This window comes from Protomyctophum parallelum, assembly GCF_964188405.1.
Source record: "Protomyctophum parallelum genome assembly, chromosome: 22".
NCBI lineage: Eukaryota > Metazoa > Chordata > Actinopteri > Myctophiformes > Myctophidae > Protomyctophum > Protomyctophum parallelum.
Genome location: NC_139714.1, coordinates 28,092,542 through 28,116,780, shown reverse-complemented (window position 1 = coordinate 28,116,780; position 24,239 = coordinate 28,092,542). Strand labels below are relative to the sequence as shown.

At 47.4% G+C, this 24,239-nt stretch overlaps 1 protein-coding gene across 3 annotated transcripts in view; it reads right to left on the bottom strand.

The window, feature by feature from the left end:
- Positions 1-24,239, bottom strand: part of syn3 (synapsin III) — a gene marked incomplete at both ends in the record, with an annotated part of 94,806 nt that overhangs the window by 3,160 nt on the left and 67,407 nt on the right. For 2 of the 3 annotated variants that reach the window (XM_083757560.1, XM_083757561.1), the window contains 5 exons: positions 886-1,017; positions 11,225-11,327; positions 13,016-13,090; positions 14,516-14,658; positions 18,739-18,798. In XM_083757560.1, the coding sequence (XP_083613686.1) occupies positions 886-1,017; positions 11,225-11,327; positions 13,016-13,090; positions 14,516-14,658; positions 18,739-18,798 (513 nt within the window). Of the gene's footprint in view, positions 1-869; positions 1,018-11,224; positions 11,328-13,015; positions 13,091-14,515; positions 14,659-18,738; positions 18,799-24,239 lie in introns of all 3 variants that reach the window. The other variant, XM_083757559.1, reaches the window with a different exon arrangement.

The following is a 24,239-nucleotide window of genomic DNA, read 5'->3' as shown; positions in this document are numbered from 1 at the left end:
ACAGGGGGGAGTTTCCCTGGTTGGACGTAGCGTGTGGAAGGAACACGTTATTCCAACCAGTTCCTTTGCCCTCCATCAGGCGCCCCGGCTGGCCAGGGGGAGGCATAAAGTACAAATTTTATATTAAACTTGACCACTGAAAGCTGTATTTGGTATAAAGTATAATATTTGATATAAAACTTGACTGCTGAAGGCTGTATTTGGTATAAACTATAAAGTATAATATTTAATATTAAACTTGACCACTGAAAGCTGTATTTGGTATAAAGTATAATATTTAATATTAAACTTGACCACTGAAGGCTGTATCAGGTATCTAGTCTACAGTGTGGTCACCTTGGTAAATAAATGGTAAATGGTGCATTTATATAGTGCCTTTATCCAAGGCGCTTTACATAGATTGTGCATTACATTCACCCATTCACACACACATTCATACACCGATGGCAGCAGAAACCATGCAGGGCACCAACCTGCACATCGGGAGCAATTAGGGGTTCAGTGTCTTGCTCAAGGACACTTCGACACTGACTCTGGGGGAGCCCACAGGGTTCGAACTGGCAACCTTGCGGTTACCATCCAGCCACTCTACCCCTGACCCCCCCCCCCCCCCCCCCCCCCCCCCCACTGAAGGCTGAGGCGTGTCGATAGCAGATGTATTGATGTATTAACCCATTTAGGCCTGACGTCAAATTTTGTAAACTTTATAAAATGTCTTCTAAATCCTGACAGTTTTCTGTCAGGATTTGCGCCACATTTTCACGATTTTTTCAAAAGTAGCAGACCTACAAGCACCAGTCGGTGGCGCGCTATGAGCTTGTAGATCTGCTATTTTTCAATAGCTATAAAGCATAGCATAATGCTAACACCAAAAGGGGTTAATACCTTGATCGCTGACGGCTGAGGCGTGTCGACTCCCAGAAGCACCTTGGCCATCTTGTTAACGACCAGCTCTGTGATCAGCTGTCTGTCCTCCTCCACGTGTTCACCAATCAGAGGCAAGGAACTGTCCATCACCTGGGAAACAATGAAACAGACGGGCCAATCAGAGGCATGGAACTGTCCATCACCTGGGAAACAATGAAACAGACGGGCCAATCAGAGGCATGGAACTGTCCATCACCCCAAGGAAGCTGTGAGAAGGATGAGAAGTGGTCACGTGACTGGGCTGCGCCATGACACTTTCATGGACACTTTCATGGGAGCCAAATTCACATGGGAAGACATGGCAGTGAATACATGGCAGTGAATGGAGCCGGCTGGACCAGCTCATAACAAACATTATTTATGAACAATTTGTCATATAATCAGTTCATCGATATAAAAGAGGACATAATTATCACAGGTTATTTTCTAATCACTTACTTTCCGATGTGCACACTGCACAGTATATCATTTTATCTGAGGATCTAAACAGCAGCAGGAATCGTTTCAGTTTTTTTCTCCTCCCCTGAAAAGTCTCTATCAAAAAGAGTCACATTTGACTAAAACAAAATGAAAATGTCCCGTCAAAATCAACACCTGTGTGTGACTAACAGGTTCTCTGTGCCCTTTGTGTACAGCTGGGGACAATACACAGTGTTGCCACTAGGTGGCAACCTTGTTCAGTTTATCACAACCGAGATGATGAAGCCCATTCATGATGACTTCAGTGATTAATTAATGGAACCAATGTTTTCTCGTATTTTATTTTTAAACCCATTTAGAACTGAGACAAGGTTCTACTAAATGTCTTTCTGGGAAAACCCTATGTTTCTGTTTCTATGTCAGTGGTGCTCAAACTTCTTCATGTCAAGGACCACCAAAAATGTACTGTAATTGGCAAAGATTATAATTAAAACGGTGCATTTGAGGGACAGAAGAATCACCTGTGTGGGACAATATGGGACGGACGGGGTTAGCAACGTATTACTGAACCCATTCTGGACCAGGAACCTCTTTTGGTGTTTTCAGCATGCTGTTCTACTTTAGCTATTGAAAAATAGCAGATCTACAAGTTTATATAGCGTGGCACCGAGTGCCACGCCACAGGGTCTCAATTTGAACACTGATGCCTGTCAGTCACAATGTGGGACAGACAGGGTCTCAATGTGAACACTGATGCCTGTCAGTCACAATGTGGGACAGACAGGGTCTCAATGTGAACACTGATGCCTGTCAGTCACAATGTGGGACAGACAGGGTCTCAATTTGAACACTGATGCCCGTCAGTCACAATGTGGTTAAAACTAACCCGTGGCAGGTTAAAACTAAACAGTGGCACGTTAAAACCAACCAGTGGCAGGTCAAAACGAACCTGTGGCAGGTTAAAACCAACCTGTGGCAGGTTAAAACCAACCTGTGGCAGGTTAAAACCAACCTGTGGCAGGTTAAAACCAACCCGTTGCAGGTTAAAACTAACCCGTGGCAGGTTAAAACTAACCCGTGGCAGGTTAAAACTAACCCGTGGCAGGTTAAAACTAACCCATGGCAGGTTAAAACCAACCCGTGGCAGGTTAAAACCAACCTGTGGCAGGTTAAAACTAGCCAGTGGCAGGTTAAAACTACCCTGTGTCAGGTTAAAACTACCCCGTGGCAGGTTAAAACTAACCAGTGGTAGGTTAAAACTAGCCAGTGGCAGGTTAAAACTACCCTGTGTCAGGTTAAAACTACCCCGTGGCAGGTTAAAACTAACCAGTGGTAGGTTAAAACCAACCCGTGGCAGGTTAAAACTAATCCGCCCGTCGGACTGTCCAAACACACATGCACGATGTGTGGTGCAGCGCGGCGCTATGGGTCCATTGAGTCATTGACCACAGGCTGGACAGAGAGAGAGAGAGAGAGAGAGAGAGAGAGAGAGGGAGAGAGAGAGAGAGAGAGCTCTGAAGGACTGGCAGCAGCAGTGAAGCCACTTCAAACAGAGTGGATCCACCCTATGGAGTCATGTAGTAGACTGGCGGCTGGGGGGCGGGGCCAGGGGGCGGGGCCAGGGGGAGGGGCCAGGGCTGTGCTCACACAGAGGTGTTGTTTTGACCCTGTTGTTATTGGGCTGCACACTGTTCTGTTATTGGGCTGCACACTGTTCTGTTATTGGGCTGCACACTGTTCTGTTATTGGGCTGCACACTGTTCCCTTTCCTCCGAGTCTCAGATCCAAATGATTTTTTTACTCCACTACGTTCATCTGTTATCATCGTAGGACAGAGGGTTGGAAACGATACCAAATAGTCACATATCATAATAATATGCCCACGTGATATTTATCACAATATTTATAATAATGCTGACTGAATTTGAAGCGACTGCAAAAACATTGAAATACTGCTGTCAACTTTCAAAAGCATAAAGCTAACCCTCTCCTATACGGATTTATAACTACTGTATCTCTGACAGAAAATGCACAATCTTTTTATAGTTTCACAAGATAGTATCGCCCTAAGTGTTAATGTAACACAGCTCTGTTTACACCTTTATTTTTATTGTCTCCACCAGGCCGAAGGCATGTGGGGAGAGTATGTTTTGCACTCCGTCCGTCCGCGTGTCCGTCCGTCCGTCCGTGTGTCCGTCCGTGTGTCCGTCCGTGTGTCCGTGAACAGCTAATCTCGGCCACCGTTAACCCGGTCGATGCCATATTTTGCACACACACTCCCTGGATGCCAACCATGAACCTCTGCCCCAAACTTTCCAGAACGGCCTGTTATAGCGCCACCAGGAGGCCGCTTTGTGCAAAACAAGTTTTTGCACAGTACACCTACAGATTTTGTCCAAACATCACGCAAATTGGTACACAGTCTCTCTAGAGCCATTCAACGAAACGGGTCTTTCAGATTTATCAGACTCCATCCTGATTGGTTAAGATTGGCTTCCAAAGTTCACAGGAGTGCTCAGTTTCAAACAAAATGCTGCAAATCATGAACACATCGCGTGATTTCCGTGAAATTGTGCACCCACATTCCCACTAGGCCGAGGAAGAAATGCCACATGAACAATTTCAACTCAGCCTCAAGGTGGCGCTATAACTGGCCCAAAAGTGTTTTTACCTCTAACTGCACGGATCTGTGGATAACCTGGTGGAGACCTGTGCCCGGAAGGGCACTTTTTCTAGTTCCTATTTATATTCAATACTTATTGTCTCCACCAGGCCGAAGGCATGTGGGGAGAGTATGTTTTGCACTCCGTCCGTCCGTTTGTGTGTGTGTCCGTCCGTCCGTCCGTGTGTCCGTGAACAGCTAATCTCGGCCACCGTTAACCCGGTCGATGCCATATTTTGCACACACACTCCCTGGATGCCAACGATGAACCTCTGCCCCAAACTTTCCAGAACGGCCTGTTATAGCGCCACCAGGAGGCCGCTTTGTGCAAAACAAGTTTTTGCACAGTACACCTACAGATTTTGTCCAAACATCACGCAAATTGGTACACACACTCCCTGGATGCCAACGATGAACCTCTGCCCCAAACTTTCCAGAACGGCCTGTTATAGCGCCACCAGGAGGCCGCTTTGTGCAAAACAAGTTTTTGCACAGTACACCTACAGATTTTGTCCAAACATCACGCAAATTGGTACACAGTCTCTCTAGAGCCATTCAACCAAACCGGTCTTTCAGATTTCTCAGACTCCATCCTGATTGGTTAAGATTGGCTTCCAAAGTTCACAGGAGTGCTCAGTTTCAAACAAAATGCTGCAAATCATGAACACATCGCGTGATTTCCGTGAAATTATGCACCCACATTCCCACTAGGCCCAGGACAAAATGCCACATGAACAATTTCAACTCAGCCTCAAGGTGGCGCTATAACTGGCCGAAAAGTGTTTTTACCTCTAACTGCACGGATCTGTGGATAACCTGGTGGAGACCTGTGCCCAGAAGGGTACTTTTTCTAGTTTGTACATGGTTTTATCTTGATTGTTTTGTTACTCTTCTGCACGTAAGTTTTCTCATGCCAATAAAGCTCCTTTGAATTGAATTGAATTGCGAGAGCGACAGAGACAGACAGAGAGAGAGACAGACAGAGAGAGAGAGACAGAGACAGTGCGAGACAGACAGAGACAGAGACAGAGAGAGTTAGACAGACAGAGAGAGAGAGACAGAGACAGAGACAGACAGAGAGAGACAGAGACAGACAGAGAGAGTTAGACAGACACAGAGAGAGAGAGAGACAGAGACAGACAGAGAGAGACAGAGACAGACAGAGAGAGTAGTTGGGGGGGCTGTGTCCCACCCAAGGACGGCGTCTCCGGAGAGCCCGGCGTGATTTCCTGAGACGCTGAGTGACAGCTGTCAGAAAAGAGCCTCATTTTATATTTTTTTGTGGCGAAAGCCTTATATTGTTTTATGGAGGGACAGACAGTAGGCTGACAGGACATGGGGGAGAGAGATGGGGGGGGGGGGAGTGACATGCAGTAAAGGCCGTCGGGATCGGGAGTCGAACCCGCGGCACACTGCCAGACTGGATTACCAGCCAAGGTGCCTGGACCTCTGAGCCACGGCCCAGGCCGAGAAAGGAGCCTCATGTACAGTGTTGGAAAAAGTCTAGTCACATTTCAAGTATCAATACTGTATAGTACTGTATAATATACTGTATACTCTGTTACAAGTAAAAGTCCAGAATTCAAAATGTACTTTAGTAAAAGTACAAAAGTATATTGGCATCAAAAGGTACCAAAAGTAGAATGTAGTCATTATGCAAAATTTCAAGTTTTCAATCATTTTTTGAAAATAGCAGATCTGCAAGCTCACAATGTGTCACATCCCGATTCCCGACACATTGTGGGTTGTTGATCTGCTATTTTAAAATGGCCGAAATGGATATATAGGGCTGCAGTGGTTGATGTATGTTTAACAGTGAAAGTAAAATTTCAATATTTGGTGTTTTAAGCATTATGTGTTTCAAGCATTATGTTACGCTTTAGCTGTTGAAAAATAGCAGATCTACAAGCTCATAGAACTATGAACTTGTAGGTCTGCTATTTTTGAAAATGTGGCGCAAATCTTTGAATACATATATTCTTTCAGAGCGAACGTTTTTTAACTCAAATCTTTGCTTCTGAGGGGGGGGGGGTCCCTGGCAAATCATATTTTCAGATGGCGGTCGGCGGCCAATTACAGATATTTTTGGGGGTCCATGACATGAAATAGTTTGAGAACGACTGATATAGAAACATGGGGGTTTTTCAGAACACTGTCAGGATTTAGACAACTTTTATAGAATCGTCCTCAGGTCTAAATGGGTTAAGTACAGTACTTATAGATAGCTTGTTTTGTCCCAACGATGGGCGGCGACCTTCTGCCCCGCCCGGCGATGAATTGGGAATGCCTCGTTCTTCTCCAGGCTAAATATGGACATGGACTCCAGAGCTCTGAAAATGTCATCCCGTTGGTTTTTACAGAACGAGACGAGGAGGAGGAAACGCACAATGCACAATGGGAGGGATGGCCTGGGAGGGGAGGGGGGGGGGGAAGAGGAGAGGAGGGGAGGAGAGGAGAGGAGAGGAGAGGAGAGGCGAGGAGAGGAGAGGAGAGGCGAGGAGAGGAGAGGAGAGGAGAGGAGAGGGAGAGGATCGCCCTTTCTAAAAATGAAAAAGGGTGATTCATGTTGACTTGGTGCCAGGAAATAATGTTGTCTACTGTAACCTAAACCAACCCTGTTCCTTCTCTCTGGAGGGAGGCAGTGCATCAGGAGAACAGAGTGCAAAAGTAAAGGAATCCCCTCCAGTTGACTGAATTTTTATCCCACGATTTTGTAACCCATTTTTCACCCCCGTGTCAATCATCTAATGTGATCCTGGGCTCTACACACCCTCCGCCAACCTGGGGAGAGCAACGGACTTGAACTCATACGTCCTTCATGTGTCCAAGTTGCTCCTTTACACCTGACAGGGGGGAGTTTCCGTGGAAGGAACACGTTATTTCAACCAGTTCCTTTCCCCTCCATCAGGCGCGCCGGCTGGCCAGGGGGAGGCAGTTTAGAGGATTACTGCATGTTTTTTGTGAGGGTACCTATCCTAGGGGACACGGGGAGAACACAGAAAGGCCCTTTCGTCCTCGGCCTTCGTCCTCGGCCCATTCCAACCCGCCAGGAGTTCAGTTCATTGTATGACTGTGTCGATGCGTTCATTCCCATTGTGTTTTCAGGTGAAAGGGACTTATTTTCTGCAAGTGTATAAAAACACTTCGCACAGAGGATTATAAATAGACGTACAATATTAAGCGTTTGTGCCTTGACCGCCTTTCTACCGAGATGGACGATAGAGCTATAGGGCAGTGCAGGTTTTCAACCCTTTTCATATCGAAGGGACCATTTTGTTATTCTGCATTTGAGCCACGGAACCACCATTTGATGACATTTAGCCTCTCAGACCCCTTTTTTTTATTTATTTATCAACTAGTCAACTAGTACCAACAAAGTCAACTAGTTGAATAGTCGACTAGTTGCTTAACCCATTCTGACCGGGCACCCATTTTGGTGTCGGCATCATGTTATGCTTTAGCTATTTAAAAATAGCAGATCTACAAGCTCATATCGCGCCACCGAGTGGCGCGATACGAGCTTGTAGGTCTGCTATTTTTTGAAAAATCGAAGAACGACTGACATTTTTAGAATCTGATCTCGGGTCAGAATGGGTTCATCAGACCAGTGTGTGTCCGGTGGAAACCTCGTATGAATCTGATCTCAGGTCAGAATGGGCTAATGACCTAGTACACAACTACACACGCACACACAAAACTGGACATATTTTGAGGGGCTAGTGGCGCACCCCTCAAATATGGGTTACAAAACTTGTGGGATAAAAATGTAGTGAAGATAATGCTGCCCTGGCCTGGTTCCTAAGTTCCTACTGTAGGTAGAGATATCAGCTGGTGATGTCATCCTCCTAGTCAGGATGTCTGTGAGTGTGCGTGCGTGCGTGTGTGTGAGTGTGCGTGTGTGCGTGTGCACGCAACCTAAACTGTCTATTTACATAGCACAATGGATAACGGACTCCCTAACATGACTCAACAGTGTGTGTGTGTGTGTGTGTGTGTACGTACAATGCGCTCTGTGTGCATGTGAGTCTACAAGTCTGGCCTACAAGTACATTTTACTTAAAGTACAATTGTGAGGTTATTGTACTTTACCGTTCCAATACTTTTACTTCTACTCCACTAGGTCTCAGAGGCAAATAGTGAACTTTTACTACACTACATTATATTGTAAAACTTTAGTTACTTTTTTTGAAAACGTGGCTCATATTTTTTAATATATATATGCTTTTAGAGCAAACGTTTTTAGCTGAAATCTTTGATTCTGGGGGGGGGGGGGGGGTATGGGGGGGGTCCCTGGAACAACATATTTTCAGGCGGCCAATTACATATTGCCCCCCCCCCCCCCCCCGGTGATGTCAGAGCAGGAAGTCTCTCTATCGTCCCCACTGGGAGGAGACCCCCGGGGCAGACCAAGGACCACGTCCCACTGGGAGGAGACCCCCGGGGCAGACCAAGGACCACGTCCCACTGGGAGGAGACCCCCGGGGCAGACCAAGGACCACGTCCCACTGGGAGGAGACCCCCCCGGGGCAGACCAAGGACCACGTCCCACTGGGAGGAGACCCCCGGGGCAGACCAAGGACCACGTCCCACTGGGAGGAGACCCCCGGGGCAGACCAAGGACCACGTCCCACTGGGAGGAGACCCCCGGGGCAGACCAAGGACCACGTCCCACTGGGAGGAGACCCCCGGGGCAGACCAAGGACCACGTCCCACTGGGAGGAGACCCCCGGGGCAGACCAAGGACCACGTCCCACTGGGAGGAGACCCCCGGGGCAGACCAAGGACCACGTCCCACTGGGAGGAGACGCCCGGGGCAGACCAAGGACCACGTCCCACTGGGAGGAGACCCCCGGGGCAGACCAAGGACCACGTCCCACTGGGAGGAGACCCCCGGGGCAGACCAAGGACCACGTCCCACTGGGAGGAGACGCCCGGGGCAGACCAAGGACCACGTCCCACTGGGAGGAGACCCCCGGGGCAGACCAAGGACCACGTCCCACTGGGAGGAGACCCCCGGGGCAGACCAAGGACCACGTCCCACTGGGAGGAGACGCCCGGGGCAGACCAAGGACCACGTCCCACTGGGAGGAGACCCCCGGGGCAGACCAAGGACCACGTCCCACTGGGAGGAGACCCCCGGGGCAGACCAAGGACCACGTCCCACTGGGAGGAGACCCCCGGGGCAGACCAAGGACCACGTCCCACTGGGAGGAGACCCCCGGGGCAGACCAAGGACCACGTCCCCACTGGGAGGAGACCCCCGGGGCAGACCAAGGACCACGTCCCACTGGGAGGAGACCCCGGGGAAGACCAAGGACCACGTCCCACTGGGAGGAGACCCCCGGGGCAGACCAAGGACCACATCCCACTGGGAGGAGACCCCCGGGGCAGACCAAGGACCACGTCCCACTGGGAGGAGACCCCCGGGGCAGACCAAGGACCACGTCCCACTGAGAGGAGACCCCCGGGGCAGACCAAGGACCACGTCCCACTGGGAGGAGACCCCCGGGGCAGACCAAGGACCACGTCCCACTGGGAGGAGACCCCCGGGGCAGACCAAGGACCACGTCCCACTGGGAGGAGACCCCCCCGGGGCAGACCAAGGACCAGTTGGAGGAAACACATCGACTCACTGTCCTTGGATCCCCCAGGAGGAAGTCACTAATGTTGCTCTGGAGAGGGAAGTCTGGAGCTCTCTGGTGGAGCTGTTGCCCCCACGACCCTATACAGATAAGCGGTTGAAGATGGATGGATGGATGGATGGATACCCCTCCCCCAGTGACCCACGCAGACACCTGGCTGTCACAGTCCCCCCCCCCCAGTGACCCACGCAGACACCTGGCTGTCACAGTCCCCTCCCAGTGACCCACGCAGACACCTGGACATAACCCTGGCTGTCACAGTCCCAACAGGCTGTGTTTTTGTCTCTTTCAACGCTGTGATATTCCAGCTGCGTACCCCCCCCCCCCCCGCCCCCCCCCCCATCCCCCCCTCGCCTTTCAACACAATCGTGACTAAAGAAAAAAAAAGAGATGTTATCAACAGGAAGACTGACGACTGAATCACAATATTGCTGATATCTGTACAAAATTGCTGACATTTTTAGCGAGGGTGGTGCCAGCCTGCCAGGGACATGTTTATTTACCACAGACGGTGAATACTGGGCACAATGCCAGGAGAGCAGCCACAGAAACCCCTCCCTCCCCCACACCCCATCCATAGAACCAGGGAGTGGAAAGCAACCAAATACATGTACTTAAAGTACTGTACCGAAGTACAATTTTTTGAGGGATTTGTACTTCACTTGAGTATTTCCAATTTCCATTACTTCTACTCCACTATACATCTCAGAGACAAAATGTGTACTTTTACTTCACTGCATTTATTTGAAAACATTCCATTAACCACTCCAGCCCTATAAACATTTCGGCCATCTGAAAACAGCTGATCTACAAGCTCACAATGTGTCGTTATGTGACACATTGTGAGCTCATTAAAGGACCACTTCACCACTTTTCAACCTATCTTCATATAATAGGTCCTCACTAATAATCATGATAAAATGGCACGATTTTCACATTGCAACATTTCAGGACTAGAAAGCCTGCAGTTTTTATTAGCTTGTATTCCCCATCGATGATGTCACTGGAAGACGGTTTCTGATCTGCCCACAGTCCTCCTATGAGACACAGAGTAGAAAAGAATTGCGCCATTTTTTCATGATTATTAGTGAGGACCTATTATATGAAGATAGGTTGAAAAGTGGTGAAGTGGTCCTTTAAGCAATTAGTCGTCCCACATTTTTTGTAACCCATTTTTTCACCCGGTGCCAATTAGCCCTTCACTAAGTCCCTCCCTCAACCCATCCTTGTCCAATAGGCACGTTAGCAGCGAAGAAAGCTTGACCTGCATAGCAACCGTTGCTAAACTATTTGGATTGGCATTGGACAATGGCTACTCTCCCTCTGCCAACCTGGGCAGAGCCCCAAACTGACCTCATACTTTCGACAATGCATGAAGAGTCCAAGCCGCTTCTCATGTGCTTAAATTCATATTTAGAAAATGTTTCAGATGTCAAAGAATTCTGAGAAGATTGAATGATGATGGATGATGATGGTCAGGCAAGGGAAACCTTCTGAAAGCTTCATGGGCTCAAAGATAATAAACTGAAATGGACAGACAACGCCTTCACAGCACAGAGAGATGAACTCTGACCTCTATGATGTAGTCGTTCCCGTCCTTTCCGTGAACCGCCTTCACAGCACAGATATCCAGACCTCCGAACATCTCAGCACAGGAGTCCACCCACACGCGGTACCTGCAACACACCACTAGGGGCGTTAAACCACACGCGGTACCTGCAACACACCACTAGGGGCGTTAAACCACACGCGGTACCTGCAACACACCACTAGGGGCGTTAAACCACACGCGGTACCTGCAACACACCACTAGGGGCGTTAAACCACACGCGGTACCTGCAACACACCACTAGGGGCATTAAACCACACGCGGTACCTGTAACTGTACAGGTTAATTGGAATGTCCACGCATCATACATATGTCATATTTGGTTTTATTTTAAGGTGATACTCCTCTTGACAGTCACCAAGACACCGTGAAAACTAGAATAAGAACAAACATACATTTGTTGAGTTGTAGGAGTCCATACTCATTGTGAAATAGGTATTTAGTGAGTCCACACATGTGCATTCAAAAGATCACACTAACTCCACAGTTCTACATTAAACAACATTAAACAATCCACAACAACACATCACAATAAAATCACAGATATGTACCGTGTGCGCCTTTGAACCATGTGCAGAATGATAATATCGTCTCTCTCTCCAGACGTTCCCAAAACATACAACTTTTCTCCAGGAAGTCCGTTCAACCTCTGACCCTACTGACAGGTGACGTCACGTGAGTGACGTGACACTAATCACGTGACTCCCTTTCAAAGGGTGCATTTTTACCTTGAGAATAACCTTTTTAACATATTTAAATTATATTTATTCATAAAGAAATCAACCTTTTTACCCAAGTATGATCATAACCAAAACCATATTTTATAATTTAAGTTTATACCTGAAACCACTGTCTCTCGTTCTGGGACAGTTACAGTACCTGCAACACACCACTAGGGGGGTTAACCCATTTAGACCTGAGATCAGATTCAAATTTTTCTTCAGACAAATCCATGTTTCTATAATGTCACTGTGTCACTAGCCTGGGGTCCACCTATGCTTTCTATGGCATAGGCAGCTCCCGGCAGGATCCGTCCGGGAGAATCTAGACGCAGCTGCGCGACATGAGACTAATTAATTAGAGCGACAGAGAGAGAGTTTAACGGTAGTTTGTGTGTGCGTGCGCGCGTGTGTGTGTGTGTACGTGTGTACAATTTAACAAAGGTGCAGACGATCAGAAATCAGCAGAGAGCCAGCAATGTTTGCGCTACTGTATGCCACTATTGAAGTGGACTCGATCCCAGACTTTTTTTTACTCTCCCTGGAAATTAAAACGTCTGGGTTTCCGAGGCTAGTCGTTCTCAAACATTTTCATGTCAAGGACCCCCAAAACTGTCGATCTGCTATTTTCAGCATGCAAAATGACATGTGTCTTTTACTTATACTGGATCTCTTGTCCACTAGTCTCTTCCCAACATTTTAGTCTCGTTTTTAACTTTTTATTTGTTGACGAAGACGTTTTAGTCTTAGTTTTAGTCATCATAGCTTAGTTTTCATTTAGTTTCCATTTAGTTTTCATCAGTGAAAAAAGGTAGTCGACGAACAATTTTCGCTGTAGTTTCAGTCGACGAAAACAACAGGGGCTGAAGCCCCCTTTGATGTGTATGTGTGCACGTGCCCGGAGCCTCCTTTGATGTGTATGTGTGCACGTGCCTGGAGCCCCCTTTGATGTGTATTGTATGTGTGCACGTGCCTGGAGCCCCATTTGATGTGTATGTGTGTGCACGTGCCCGGACAGTAACGTCCATAAGCTCACCTGTCCGTCATGGCGATTTGCTCCAGCATGGCCGAGCCCGTGTTGGCTTTCCAGTTGCCCGAGATGGAGGTTCTCCTAGAAGGAAAATAATAATAAGTGTGAGGGGTGTAGGTGAGGGGCATTCAGCCCTCCTAGAGCTTTGGGGGGCATGATGATGTTCTCATGTCTGTGAAAAACGAAATAAATGCATTACTGTTCACATGTTCTCCCCGTGTCCGCTAGGGTAGGTATACCCTCACATGTTCTCCCCGTGTCCCCTAGGGTAGGTATACCCTCACATGTTCTCCCCGTGTCCCCTAGGGTAGGTACCCTCACATGTTCTCCCCGTGTCCGCTAGGGTAGGTACCTTCACATGTTCTCCCCGTGTCCCCTAGGGTAGGTATACCCTCACATGTTCTCCCCGTGTCCCCTAGGGTAGGTACCCTCACATGTTCTCCCCGTGTCCCCTAGGGTAGGACCTTCACATGTTCTCCCTGTGTCCCCCATAGGGTAGGTATACCCTCACATGTTCTCCCCGTGTCCCCTAGGGTAGGACCTTCACATGTTCTCCCTGTGTCCCCCATAGGGTAGGTAATAGGTATACCCTCACATGTTCTCCCCGTGTCCCCTAGGGTAGGTATACCCTCACATGTTCTCCCCGTGTCCCCTAGGGGTCGCGAGACATGGCCAAAATATTTCTGGGGGTGTCGTGGTCGTCCCCCCAGCCGAAAACGTTGAGAACCCCTGGTTTAGACAGAGAGTGAAGGCTGAGAGGATGTTGACTCACACGTCCAAATTGTTCTCACTGAATTTCCAGCACATCATTTTATTTGGCATCTTGTTGTCAAGTGGGCGGAATAACTTAATAAGCCTTAAAATGTCCCTTTGCAAATTAAAGTGCTGGAAAACACCGGTCGCTCTCGTCTCGTCTCACAAACTGTTGACATCAAAGGATTCATTATCGTGTTAAATCCGGGTGTTCATGTGTTTATGGTTGTCCGTGGCCACTTTGTGACAACTACTAAAGGCCTATTCATAGTCTGGATTTTCGGTGGTAAGGTGACCACCGCTCCGGTGGTGAGCTGACCACCGGAGCTGAAATAACGTTGAGCGGTGGTGAGTAAAAACAGAGAGAAGGGCTGGAGCGGTGGCGGTGGTTTGCTCTTCACCGCGGCTCGTGACGTCATGTTGTAGTTCGGTGGTCACCCCACCACCGTAAATCCAGACTATGTATGAGCCTTAGGTCTATGGACTTCGAACCGCATCCATGTCACCTTATAGCTTTTAACCACGTTAACTGTTATCTGAAACTTTAGCTGTTGAAAAATAGCAGAACTAGAAGCTCATAGCATGGCACTGGGTGCCACGCTATGATCTGCTATTTTCTTTTTTTAAATGTGAAAACGTGGCGCAAATCTTTGAATGCCTTTGGTCCCTGGAACAAGATATTTTCAGATATCAGTCGGCAACAGAATAACCTCCATTCATCCATTCATCCATCCACAGCCTGACCAACCGTACATGTAAGCCTTGTAGTTGTTTCCGATCTTCTGGATGCGTATGTCGTACTTGGAGGTGACGAAGGGCTCTGACGTGGCGTAGGTTCCCGCCAACGCTACCACGCTAACGATGTCCTGGAAGTCCAGCTGGCTCTCCACTTTGATCTGACGGGAGGACAACGCTCGCTCGTTAGTTGGCGGTGAGAAAGGATTGGCTTTTCTTACTTAAAGATGGAGATATTTTTCCAGTTTTTCATGTGTCTATGAGGTGACAGTACTTCATTAGACACCCTGGGGTGGTTCTTTTGTGCAATGGTGTATTAACTTTGTATTTAGGGTTTCTTCCTGGGCCAATGAAATAAACAGTAATATAGTGACATCACACTATCAGCCCCTCCCCTAACACCTCACCCTTTATCATACAACTACAGCTGTGGGTGCGGCTTCAGTTCAGGTGGATCACCACCCATCACCACCCACCAGGCAAACCAGGCATACTTAATGAACTGGTGGGCGTGCCCACATACAAACAACATTTTAACAAATACTGTACACATTTTTTGAAAAAACTATACCTCCTTATATAACAATAAGACCTGAAAAAATCACGGCACTTCATCTTTAAAAAGGACAACTTTAGTTTTTTTCAACTACGGTTCATGTTTAAGGTTGTCATTAGATACAGTAAAAGATGAGTGTTAATAGTTTTTCATTTGCTGCTTTGTTTAATTTTAGCAATTTTTTGACAGGGGGCGGGGGCATTCGGCTAAATATGTATTTTTTTGACAAAAAGATATGGTGATTTATTTTTGTATTATTTACTATAGTCCTACTAGACCCCAAGAAAGGATATCTGTCCACAAAAGATCACGGGATCTACTGAATGTGTCAAACTGACATATTGAGCCTATGACACACAATGTGGCTTCCCCCCCAGTAGGCCTCCTTCACATTCAGTAGATCCTGTGATCCTGTGTGGCGAGATCTAATTTCCTGGGGTCTAGTGGGCCTATAGTAAATAATAATAAAGAAATCACTGTAAAATGTTGTAAAAAAGGACATATTTATCCCCATGTTCGAATGCCCCCGTCCCCCTGTCAACGCGTTGTGACCATTGTAGATCTAATATTCTCACACAACGTGCGTTATTTTGGGCCAGCGTTGGCTCATTACATCATGCCCACAACAGGGCGGGGCACTAAGGTTCATGTGGTTAACCCATTCTGACCTGAGATCAGATTCTAAAAATGTCTGTTTGAAAATGACAGTTTTCTGAAAAAGCTATGTTTCTATGTCAGTCGTTCTTCGATAAAAAAAAAAAAAGCAGACCTACAAGCTCATAGCGCGCCACTCGGTGGCGCGCTATGAGCTTGTAGATCTGCTATTTTTAAATAGCTAAAGCATAACGTAATGATAACACCAAAAGGGGTTCCCCCCTAAAATGGGTTAATAGTAAATGCCTTGTGAAGTTCCCCCTGCCAACGACTCCATTGTTGGCAGCGGCTGTACATTGTTCCAGCAGTCCTGTGTGTGTGTGTGTGTGTGCGTGCGTGCGTGCGTGCCCATGTGTGTGTGGTCCCAGCATATCTGCGTCAATTGTCATATTTTATGGCGAAGCGTGCCTTTTTGAACCTCTCGTAACCCTTTGATGTCCCTCATTGTGTTGGAGACGTTAAGTTATAACACAACGTGTGTTTTTCGGGAGGAAGACGACGCCTATTTATGATTACGTTCATCTGACGCGTGGTGAAAAAAACGAGGGACTTTAAAGGAAGCGCTTCAGTTTGGTTCTATAGTGGAGCTGGAAGGACGCACAGACCGCGGCCATCTCGCCATCAGAGTTTGGAAGCGCTTGTTTTCAGTAAAGCAAGGTCCTGAAAATTAGGCCCGACGTCAAAAAAAAAACGTTTGCTCTGAAAGAATATTATTATTCAAAGATTTGTGCCGCATTTTCACAATTAAAAAGAAAATAGCAGACCTACAAGCTCGTAGCGTGCCACTCGGTGGCGCGCTACGAGCTTGTAGATCTGCTATTTCTCAATAGCTAAAGTATAACATAATGCTTATAGTTAAAACACCAAAAGGGGTTCCCGTCAATAAACTCAGTGTAATTTTGAGAATAAACAAAACTTGAATGGATGTGTGCAGGTGTGACTGTTTGACCTTAACGGGGATGTGTGCAGGTGTGACTGTTTGCCCTTAACGGGGATGTGTGCAGGTGTGACTGTTTGACCTTAACGGGGATGTGTGCAGGTGTGACTGTTTGACCTTAACGGGGATGTGTGCAGGTGTGACTGTTTGACCTTAACGGGGATGTGTGCAGGTGTGACTGTTTGACCTTAACGGGGATGTGTGCAGGTGTGACTGTTTGACCTTAACGGGGATGTGTGCAGGTGTGACTGTTTGACCTTAACGGGGATGTGTGCAGGTGTGACTGTTTGACCTTAACGGGGATGTGTGCAGGTGTGACTGTTTGACCTTAACGGGGATGTGTGCAGGTGTGACTGTTTGACCTTAACGGGGATGTGTGCAGGTGTGACTGTTTGACCCTAACGGGATGTGTGCAGGTGTGACTGTTTGACCTTAACGGGGATGTGTGCAGGTGTGACTGTTTGACCTTAACGGGGATGTGTGCAGGTGTGACTGTTTGACCTTAACGGGGATGTGTGCAGGTGTGACTGTTTGACCTTAACGGGGATGTGTGCAGGTGTGACTGTTTGACCCTAACGGGGATGTGTGCAGGTGTGACTGTTTGACCTTAACGGGGATGTGTGCAGGTGTGACTGTTTGACCTTAATGGGGATGTGTGCAGGTGTGACTGTCTGACCTTAACGGGGATGTGTGCAGGTGTGACTGTTTGACCTTAACGGGGATGTGTGCAGGTGTGACTGTTTGACCCTAATGGGGATGTGTGCAGGTGTGACTGTTTGACCTTAACGGGGATGTGTGCAGGTGTGACTGTCTGACCTTAACGGGGATGTGTGCAGGTGTGACTGTTTGACCTTAACGGGGATGTGTACAGGTGTGACTGTTTGACCTTAACGGGGATGTGTACAGGTGTGACTGTCAGACCCTAACAGGGATGTGTGCAGGTGTGACTGTTTGACCCTAACGGGGATGTGTGCAGGTGTGACTGTTTGACCCTAACGGGGATGTGTGCAGGTGTGACTGTTTGACCTTAACGGGGATGTGTGCAGGTGTGACTGTTTGACCTTAACGGGGATGTGTGCAGGTGTGACTGTCTGACCTTAACGGGGATGTGTGCAGGTGTAACTGTTTGACCTTAACGGGGATGTGTGCAGGTGTGACTGTTTGACCCTAACGGGGATGTGTGCAGGTGTGACTGTTTGACCTTAACGGGGATGTGTGCAGGTGTGACTGTTTGACCCTAACGGGGATGTGTGCAGGTGTGACTGTTTGACCTTAACGGGGATGTGTGCAGGTGTGACTGTTTGACCTTAACGGGGATGTGTGCAGGTGTGACTGTTTGACCTTAACGGGGATGTGTGCAGGTGTGACTGTTTGACCTTAACGGGGATGTGTGCAGGTGTGACTGTTTGACCTTAACGGGGATATGTGCAGGTGTGACTGTTTGACCTTAACGGGGATATGTGCAGGTGTGACTGTTTGACCTTAACGGGGATGTGTGCAGGTGTGACTGTTTGACCTTAACGGGGATGTGTGCAGGTGTGACTGTTTGACCTTAACGGGGATGTGTGCAGGTGTGACTGTTTGACCTTAACGGGGATGTGTGCAGGTGTGACTGTTTGACCCTAACGGGGATGTGTGCAGGTGTGACTGTTTGACCTTAACGGGGATGTGTGCAGGTGTGACTGTTTGACCTTAACGGGGATGTGTGCAGATGTGACTGTTTGACCTTAACGGGGATGTGTGCAGGTGTGACTGTCTGACCTTAACGGGGATGTGTGCGGGTGTGACTGTTTGACCTTAACGGGGATGTGTGCAGGTGTGTATTTTGGAGTTAACCCATTCTGACCGGGCACCCATTTTGGTGTCAGCATCATGTTATGCTTTAGCTATTGAAAAATAGCAGATCTACAAGCTCGTATCGCGCCATCGAGTGGCGCGATACGAGCTTGTAGGTCTGCTATTTTTGAAAAAAATCGAAGAACGACTGACATTTTTAGAATCTGATCTCAGGTCAGAATGGGTTAATCAAACCAGTCTGTGTCCGGCGGAAACCTCGTATGAATCTGATCTCAGGTCAGAATGGGTTAAATGTACCTTGCCCAATCCGGCGTGAGCGTGACCCATCTTGACCACCACAGGGAAGGAGGGCGTCGCCGTCGTCGACAGCTGGAACGGAGAGAAAATAAATGAATAAAATAAAGTTATTTGATCATAATTATTCACTCGACATTATCCGTTTACGTCACATTCGGGGTGACGGGAAAACGAAATTTGATAGATGTCAGACGACAACATAATATTCTCTCGGCTCATTGCAGATCTATAAGAACTAAGATATCTAGGGCTGTATTTTGCGTGTCTTAAGTACCAGGTCTTATTCCCTAACTTGAGTAAACTAAAGACCTGGAGGCGTGATCAATGCCATTTGGCTATTCTGAGTGGCCAAAGAGCATTGATGACGCCTCCAGGTCTTTAGTTTACTCAAGTTAGGGAACAAGACCTGGTACTTAAGACACGCAGAATACAGCCCTTAGTGTACTGGAGATCTTTAACTCTTGTGAGTGTAAAATGAAACCAAATGGACCCTTAAGGGTCCATTTGACCCTGGTTGGTTGGTTTCATGGCACGCTCTCAGGAGTTCAATTATCGTTAAACATCTGCATTACTCCCTCAAGGACCCCTGGGGGTCCCCGGACACCACTTTGGGAACCTCTGCAGTAAGAGACTCAGCGTCCAGTATGTGTGTGACTTTGACCAGTACAAAGATCCCCAAATGTAGCGCACGTGTGTGTGTGTGTGTGTGAGAGAGAGAGAGTGTGAGTGAGTGAGTGAGTGAGTGAGTGAGTGAGTGAGTGAGTGAGTGAGTGAGTGAGTGAGAGAGAGAGAGAGAGAGAGAGAGAGAGAGAGAGAGAGAGAGAGAGAGAGAGAGAGAGAGAGACACACACCACATCCTCCACACTCGTTCCTAAGGCCTGATGCAGCTAGAGCAGTGGTCTGGGGACCACCAGGGGTCCTTGAGGGGGTTTCAGGTGGTCCCCAGCTAGAGCAGTGGTCTGGGGACGACCAGGGGTCCTTGAGGGGGTTTCAGGAGGTCCCCAGCTAGAGCAGTGGTCTGGGGACCACCAGGGGTCCTTGAGGGGGTTTCAGGTGGTCCCCAGCTAGAGCAGTGGTCTGGGGACCACCAGGGGTCCTTGAGGGGGTCCCAGGAGGTCCCCAGCTAGAGCAGTGGTCTGGGGACGACCAGGGGTCCTTGAGGGGGTCCCAGGAGGTCCCCAGCTAGAGCAGTGGTCTGGGGACGACCAGGGGTCCTTGAGGGGGTCCCAGGAGGTCCCCAGCTAGAGCAGTGGTCTGGGGACCACCAGGGGTCCTTGAGGGGGTCCCCAGCTAGAGCAGTAGTCCGGGGACCACCAGTGGTCCTTGAGGGGGTCCCAGGAGGTCCCCAGCTAGAGCAGTGGTCTGGGGACGACCAGGGGTCCTTGAGGGGGTCCCAGGAGGTCCCCAGCTAGAGCAGTGGTCTGGGGACCACCAGGGGTCCTTGAGGGGGTCCCCAGCTAGAGCAGTGGTCTGGGGACCACCAGGGGTCCTTGAGGGGGTCCCAGGGGGTCAAGGTGGTCCTGGACCACCTGGGCGTGACGCGTTGTGAAGCTTGTAGATCGGCTATTTTCAGCCAGTGTAAAAACAGCCATTACGACGACATCAAGGCCCGCCAAAATACATTTTAGTCGACTAAATCAACTGTAGATTTAGTCGACTAAAATCTTATGACATTTAGTCGACTAAAACTACACTAACACTAAAACATTCCAGGTGATCAAGTGTGAAAGGTTTCATTACAAAGACTATGACTAAAACTAAAATAGACATTTTCTACTAAAAACTGCTTTCAGTGGAAACTGTTCCTTCAGACGAGGGAGAGGCTATTTTATGGGACTAGACGTTTGCGTTTAAGAGTGATTGATTTTTTTTTTTTTTTCCGTTCAACAAAACAAAAAGTTTCCGTGCATAAAAATACCCTCGACAGCCGGTCGGTCGGTCGGTTGGTCGTGCCCGTAAGCGCTCAGACGACGCGCTAAGGTTTGGATTCAAACCTCAAGCTTTCAGTTTGGTCACGGCTTACCATCACAGAGCACTGTTAAGGGTTTCTGGTTCCCAGCATACAGTAGTAGGCCTACGTCTGTATTATGGTAAAGTCATTAAGAAAAACACACAAACGCAGAATATACGCCTTCATTTACTGTAAACGCGCCCGCCCGCCAGCCAGCCAGTCAGCCAGACAGCCGATCAGGTCAGACACACACTGGGTCAAAACACTCTGCCTGTACACAGTGTACTATTGAGTACTATTTTTAGTTCGTTGCGACCACAGGTCGCATTTACAATGAAATTGTACATTTTTTGGTCCGTCAGTCAGTCAGTGTATCACTCAAAATCCCCACACACGGGAAAGCCTGAATCAGATATGTGCCACATGGAGATTGAAATCAGATTGGTTTAAATGAGTCCAACATGTCACATGACTCATTTAAACAAATCAGATTCCAATCTGGATGTGGCTCAGAATATATACACGTCGTAGAGCTTCTTGACACAACATTTTAACCAAAGAACATCACTTACCAGCACCCTGCCTTCACTAAAACAATAACCTTTCCAACAGTTTCACCTGAAACAACAAAGAGTGCATTTCAGTTTGCTCTGGGCAGAGGTCGTGACCTCACGTACAGCTGGTTGTCGTTTCAGATCGTTGAGGCGATAATATGATTCCCTGTTTCAACGTAAACACAGACCGTTTTTAGAGTCATGCCCCCCCCCTCCCCCCCCCCCCCTCCTCACCTTCGATCGTCTTCCATGTTTGTTTACACATACTCTCAAAATTGTGCATTTGTTCATTGTCAATCAGAGGGATTTAGTGTTTGTGTTTACAGACAGACAGACAGACAGACAGACAGGCCTCATAGGCGGGCACTGCTCCTGTGAAAACGATCAATGCCGTGCCACATTCCTGTCGGTCTAAAAAACTCTCTAAAAGGAAAGAGAGAGGTTTTCCTTCACAGTTTCCAGTATTAGGTCTCGGAAAAGTATGAGCATGGACGAGGGTGACGTGTGCCGTGCGTGTGTGCGTGCGTGTCAGTGGACGCAGCGCACGGCGGCATTGGTCAGAACAGTTTGTCACTACAACCACAGAAGGAGACAAACAAACATGAGTAATACGTTAGAGGCGCTGACCACGTTACCACCTAAAGCCCTATTTCATAAACGGCAAAAAATGATCTACAGCTGATCTACAAGCTCACAACACAGTGTCGTAGACCAGAGGTTCCCATGCCACTGGTACTTGTACCTCTGGTGGTACTTGAGCCCCTCTCTGGTGGGACACAGACACAGGTCGAGGCAGATGGCCGCCCACCCTAGAGTCGGGTTCTGCCTGACGTTTCTTCCTAAAGGGGAGTTTTTCGTTACCATTGTCGCAATATTGCTTGCTCTGGGTGGATCTTTGTTGGTTGTAAAGTGTCTTGAGACAACTTGTTGTGATTTGACACTATAATAAAATTGAATTGAATTGAATTGACACAGAGGGGTCACCCTCCCCCTCCCCCCCCCCCCCCCCCCCCCACCAAAAAAAAGGAGGAGAAAAAGACAAAAGTGGAATGAAATATTTCTATTACTATACAGGTATAGTTCTTCTGACCAAAAAGCAATTGGTTGAAACAGGCTCTCCAGCCGTGCTGAAACGAGCATGACAGCACACCTATAGCCGTTAATAGAAGATTTGAGAACGGATTAATCACATTATGAAATATCATCAGTTGTGCCGATTAGTGATTAGACAGAGTTTTGTCAGAGCAGCAGCATTATTGGCTTATAGGCTGTTTCAACCTATTTTGGGGCGGGAACCCCTTTTGGTGTTAGCATTACGTATGTGCTTTTGCTATTGAAAAAATAGCTGATCTACAAGCTCATAGCGCGCCACCGAGTGGCGCGCTACGATCTTGTAGGTCTGCTATTTTTGAAAAATCGAACAACGACTGACATAGAAACATAGCTTTTTCAGAAAACTGTCAGGATGTAGAAGACATTTATAGAATCAGGTCAAAATGGGTTAATAGTCAGCTAAATACAATCTGATTTCCTCTATCATGTTTTAATAGTCAACTAAACCAAATCTAATCTCCTCTATACACTCAGACGTGATCAAAGCGTCTGTGAGTGAACTGCATGCACGACTCCGTCACACAGTATCATTTGTGTTTTGGGCTTATTTTATACATCTCATTAAATCGTAATATAGCGAAAACAGTAACTACAGTACCTAGATTATTGTGTTAATGCAAAACCAATAGCTTTGCATTAAACCACTTTGGACTGAGGTCGATTCTACAAAATAATGCCATCTAAATCCCGACAGTTTTCTGAAAAACCCATGTTTCTATATGTCAGCGGTGCTCAACCTTTTTCATGTCAAGCACCCCCAGAATTATATCTATTTGGCCGATGACCCCCATCTGAAAATATGTTGTTCCAGGGATCCTAACCGCTATGAGCTTGTAGATCTGCTATTTTTCAATAGCTATAAAAGTATAACATAATGCTTAAAAACACCCAAAGGGGTCCCCGCCCAAAATGGATTAAAACGTAGTAATGTAACAACAACGCTAAGCGGAGTGGAAAATCCCTACAGGCACCGTTCCGTTCCCACAGTGATGTAACCTACAGCGTACCATCACCACCAAGGCCTCGAAGGCACCACCAGTCTCTCTGGGGTACGAATGTGTACTAATGCTAGGTATTAGTACATCTGGAGTACTAATATGTTGTAAAAGCCAAATCCACAGAGGCCAGCACGACACGGCCAAAGTCTAATGGCTTTATAACACGTTGAGGTTATGGAGGGAGCAACTATATGTGTGACCGTTTTCTGACCGAGGCTACGTTATTGATTGATTTCTTTTTTCCATGTCATGTGAAAGCAATCATAGCTTCAAATTGACATATTGGATGTTCAGTTTGACCCACCGGTTTTGGAGATATGGCTTATAGAGTAAATGTCTTGCAGAGAAACAGCGAGTTGAGATAACAGGCTGTGGACTCTAATATTACACCTAATTACATGTTTAAGCATTTATTTCGTATTTACATGCCTTCTGTGGTCTCTAACATTACACCTAGCTACATGTTTAAGCATTTATTTCATATTTACATGTCTTCTGTGGTCTCTAACATAACACCTAGCTACATGTTTAAGCATTTATTCCATATGTACATGTCTTCTGTGGTCTCTAACATAATGTATTTCATATTTACATGTCTTCTGTGGACTCTAACATTAACACCTAGCTACATGTTTAAGCATTTATTTCATATGTACATGTCTTCTGTGGTCTCTAACATAACACCTAGCTACATGTTTAAGCATTTATTTCATATATACATGTCTTCTGTGGACTCTAACATTACATGACCTAGCTAGTCTTCTGTGGACTCTAACATTACACCTAGCTACATGTTCACACAGAGTCACACATCATTCCAGGAGCCGAACAGGTGCAAGCTGAATCCTGATTCAACAGAACTGGTGCAAGCTGAATCCTGATTCA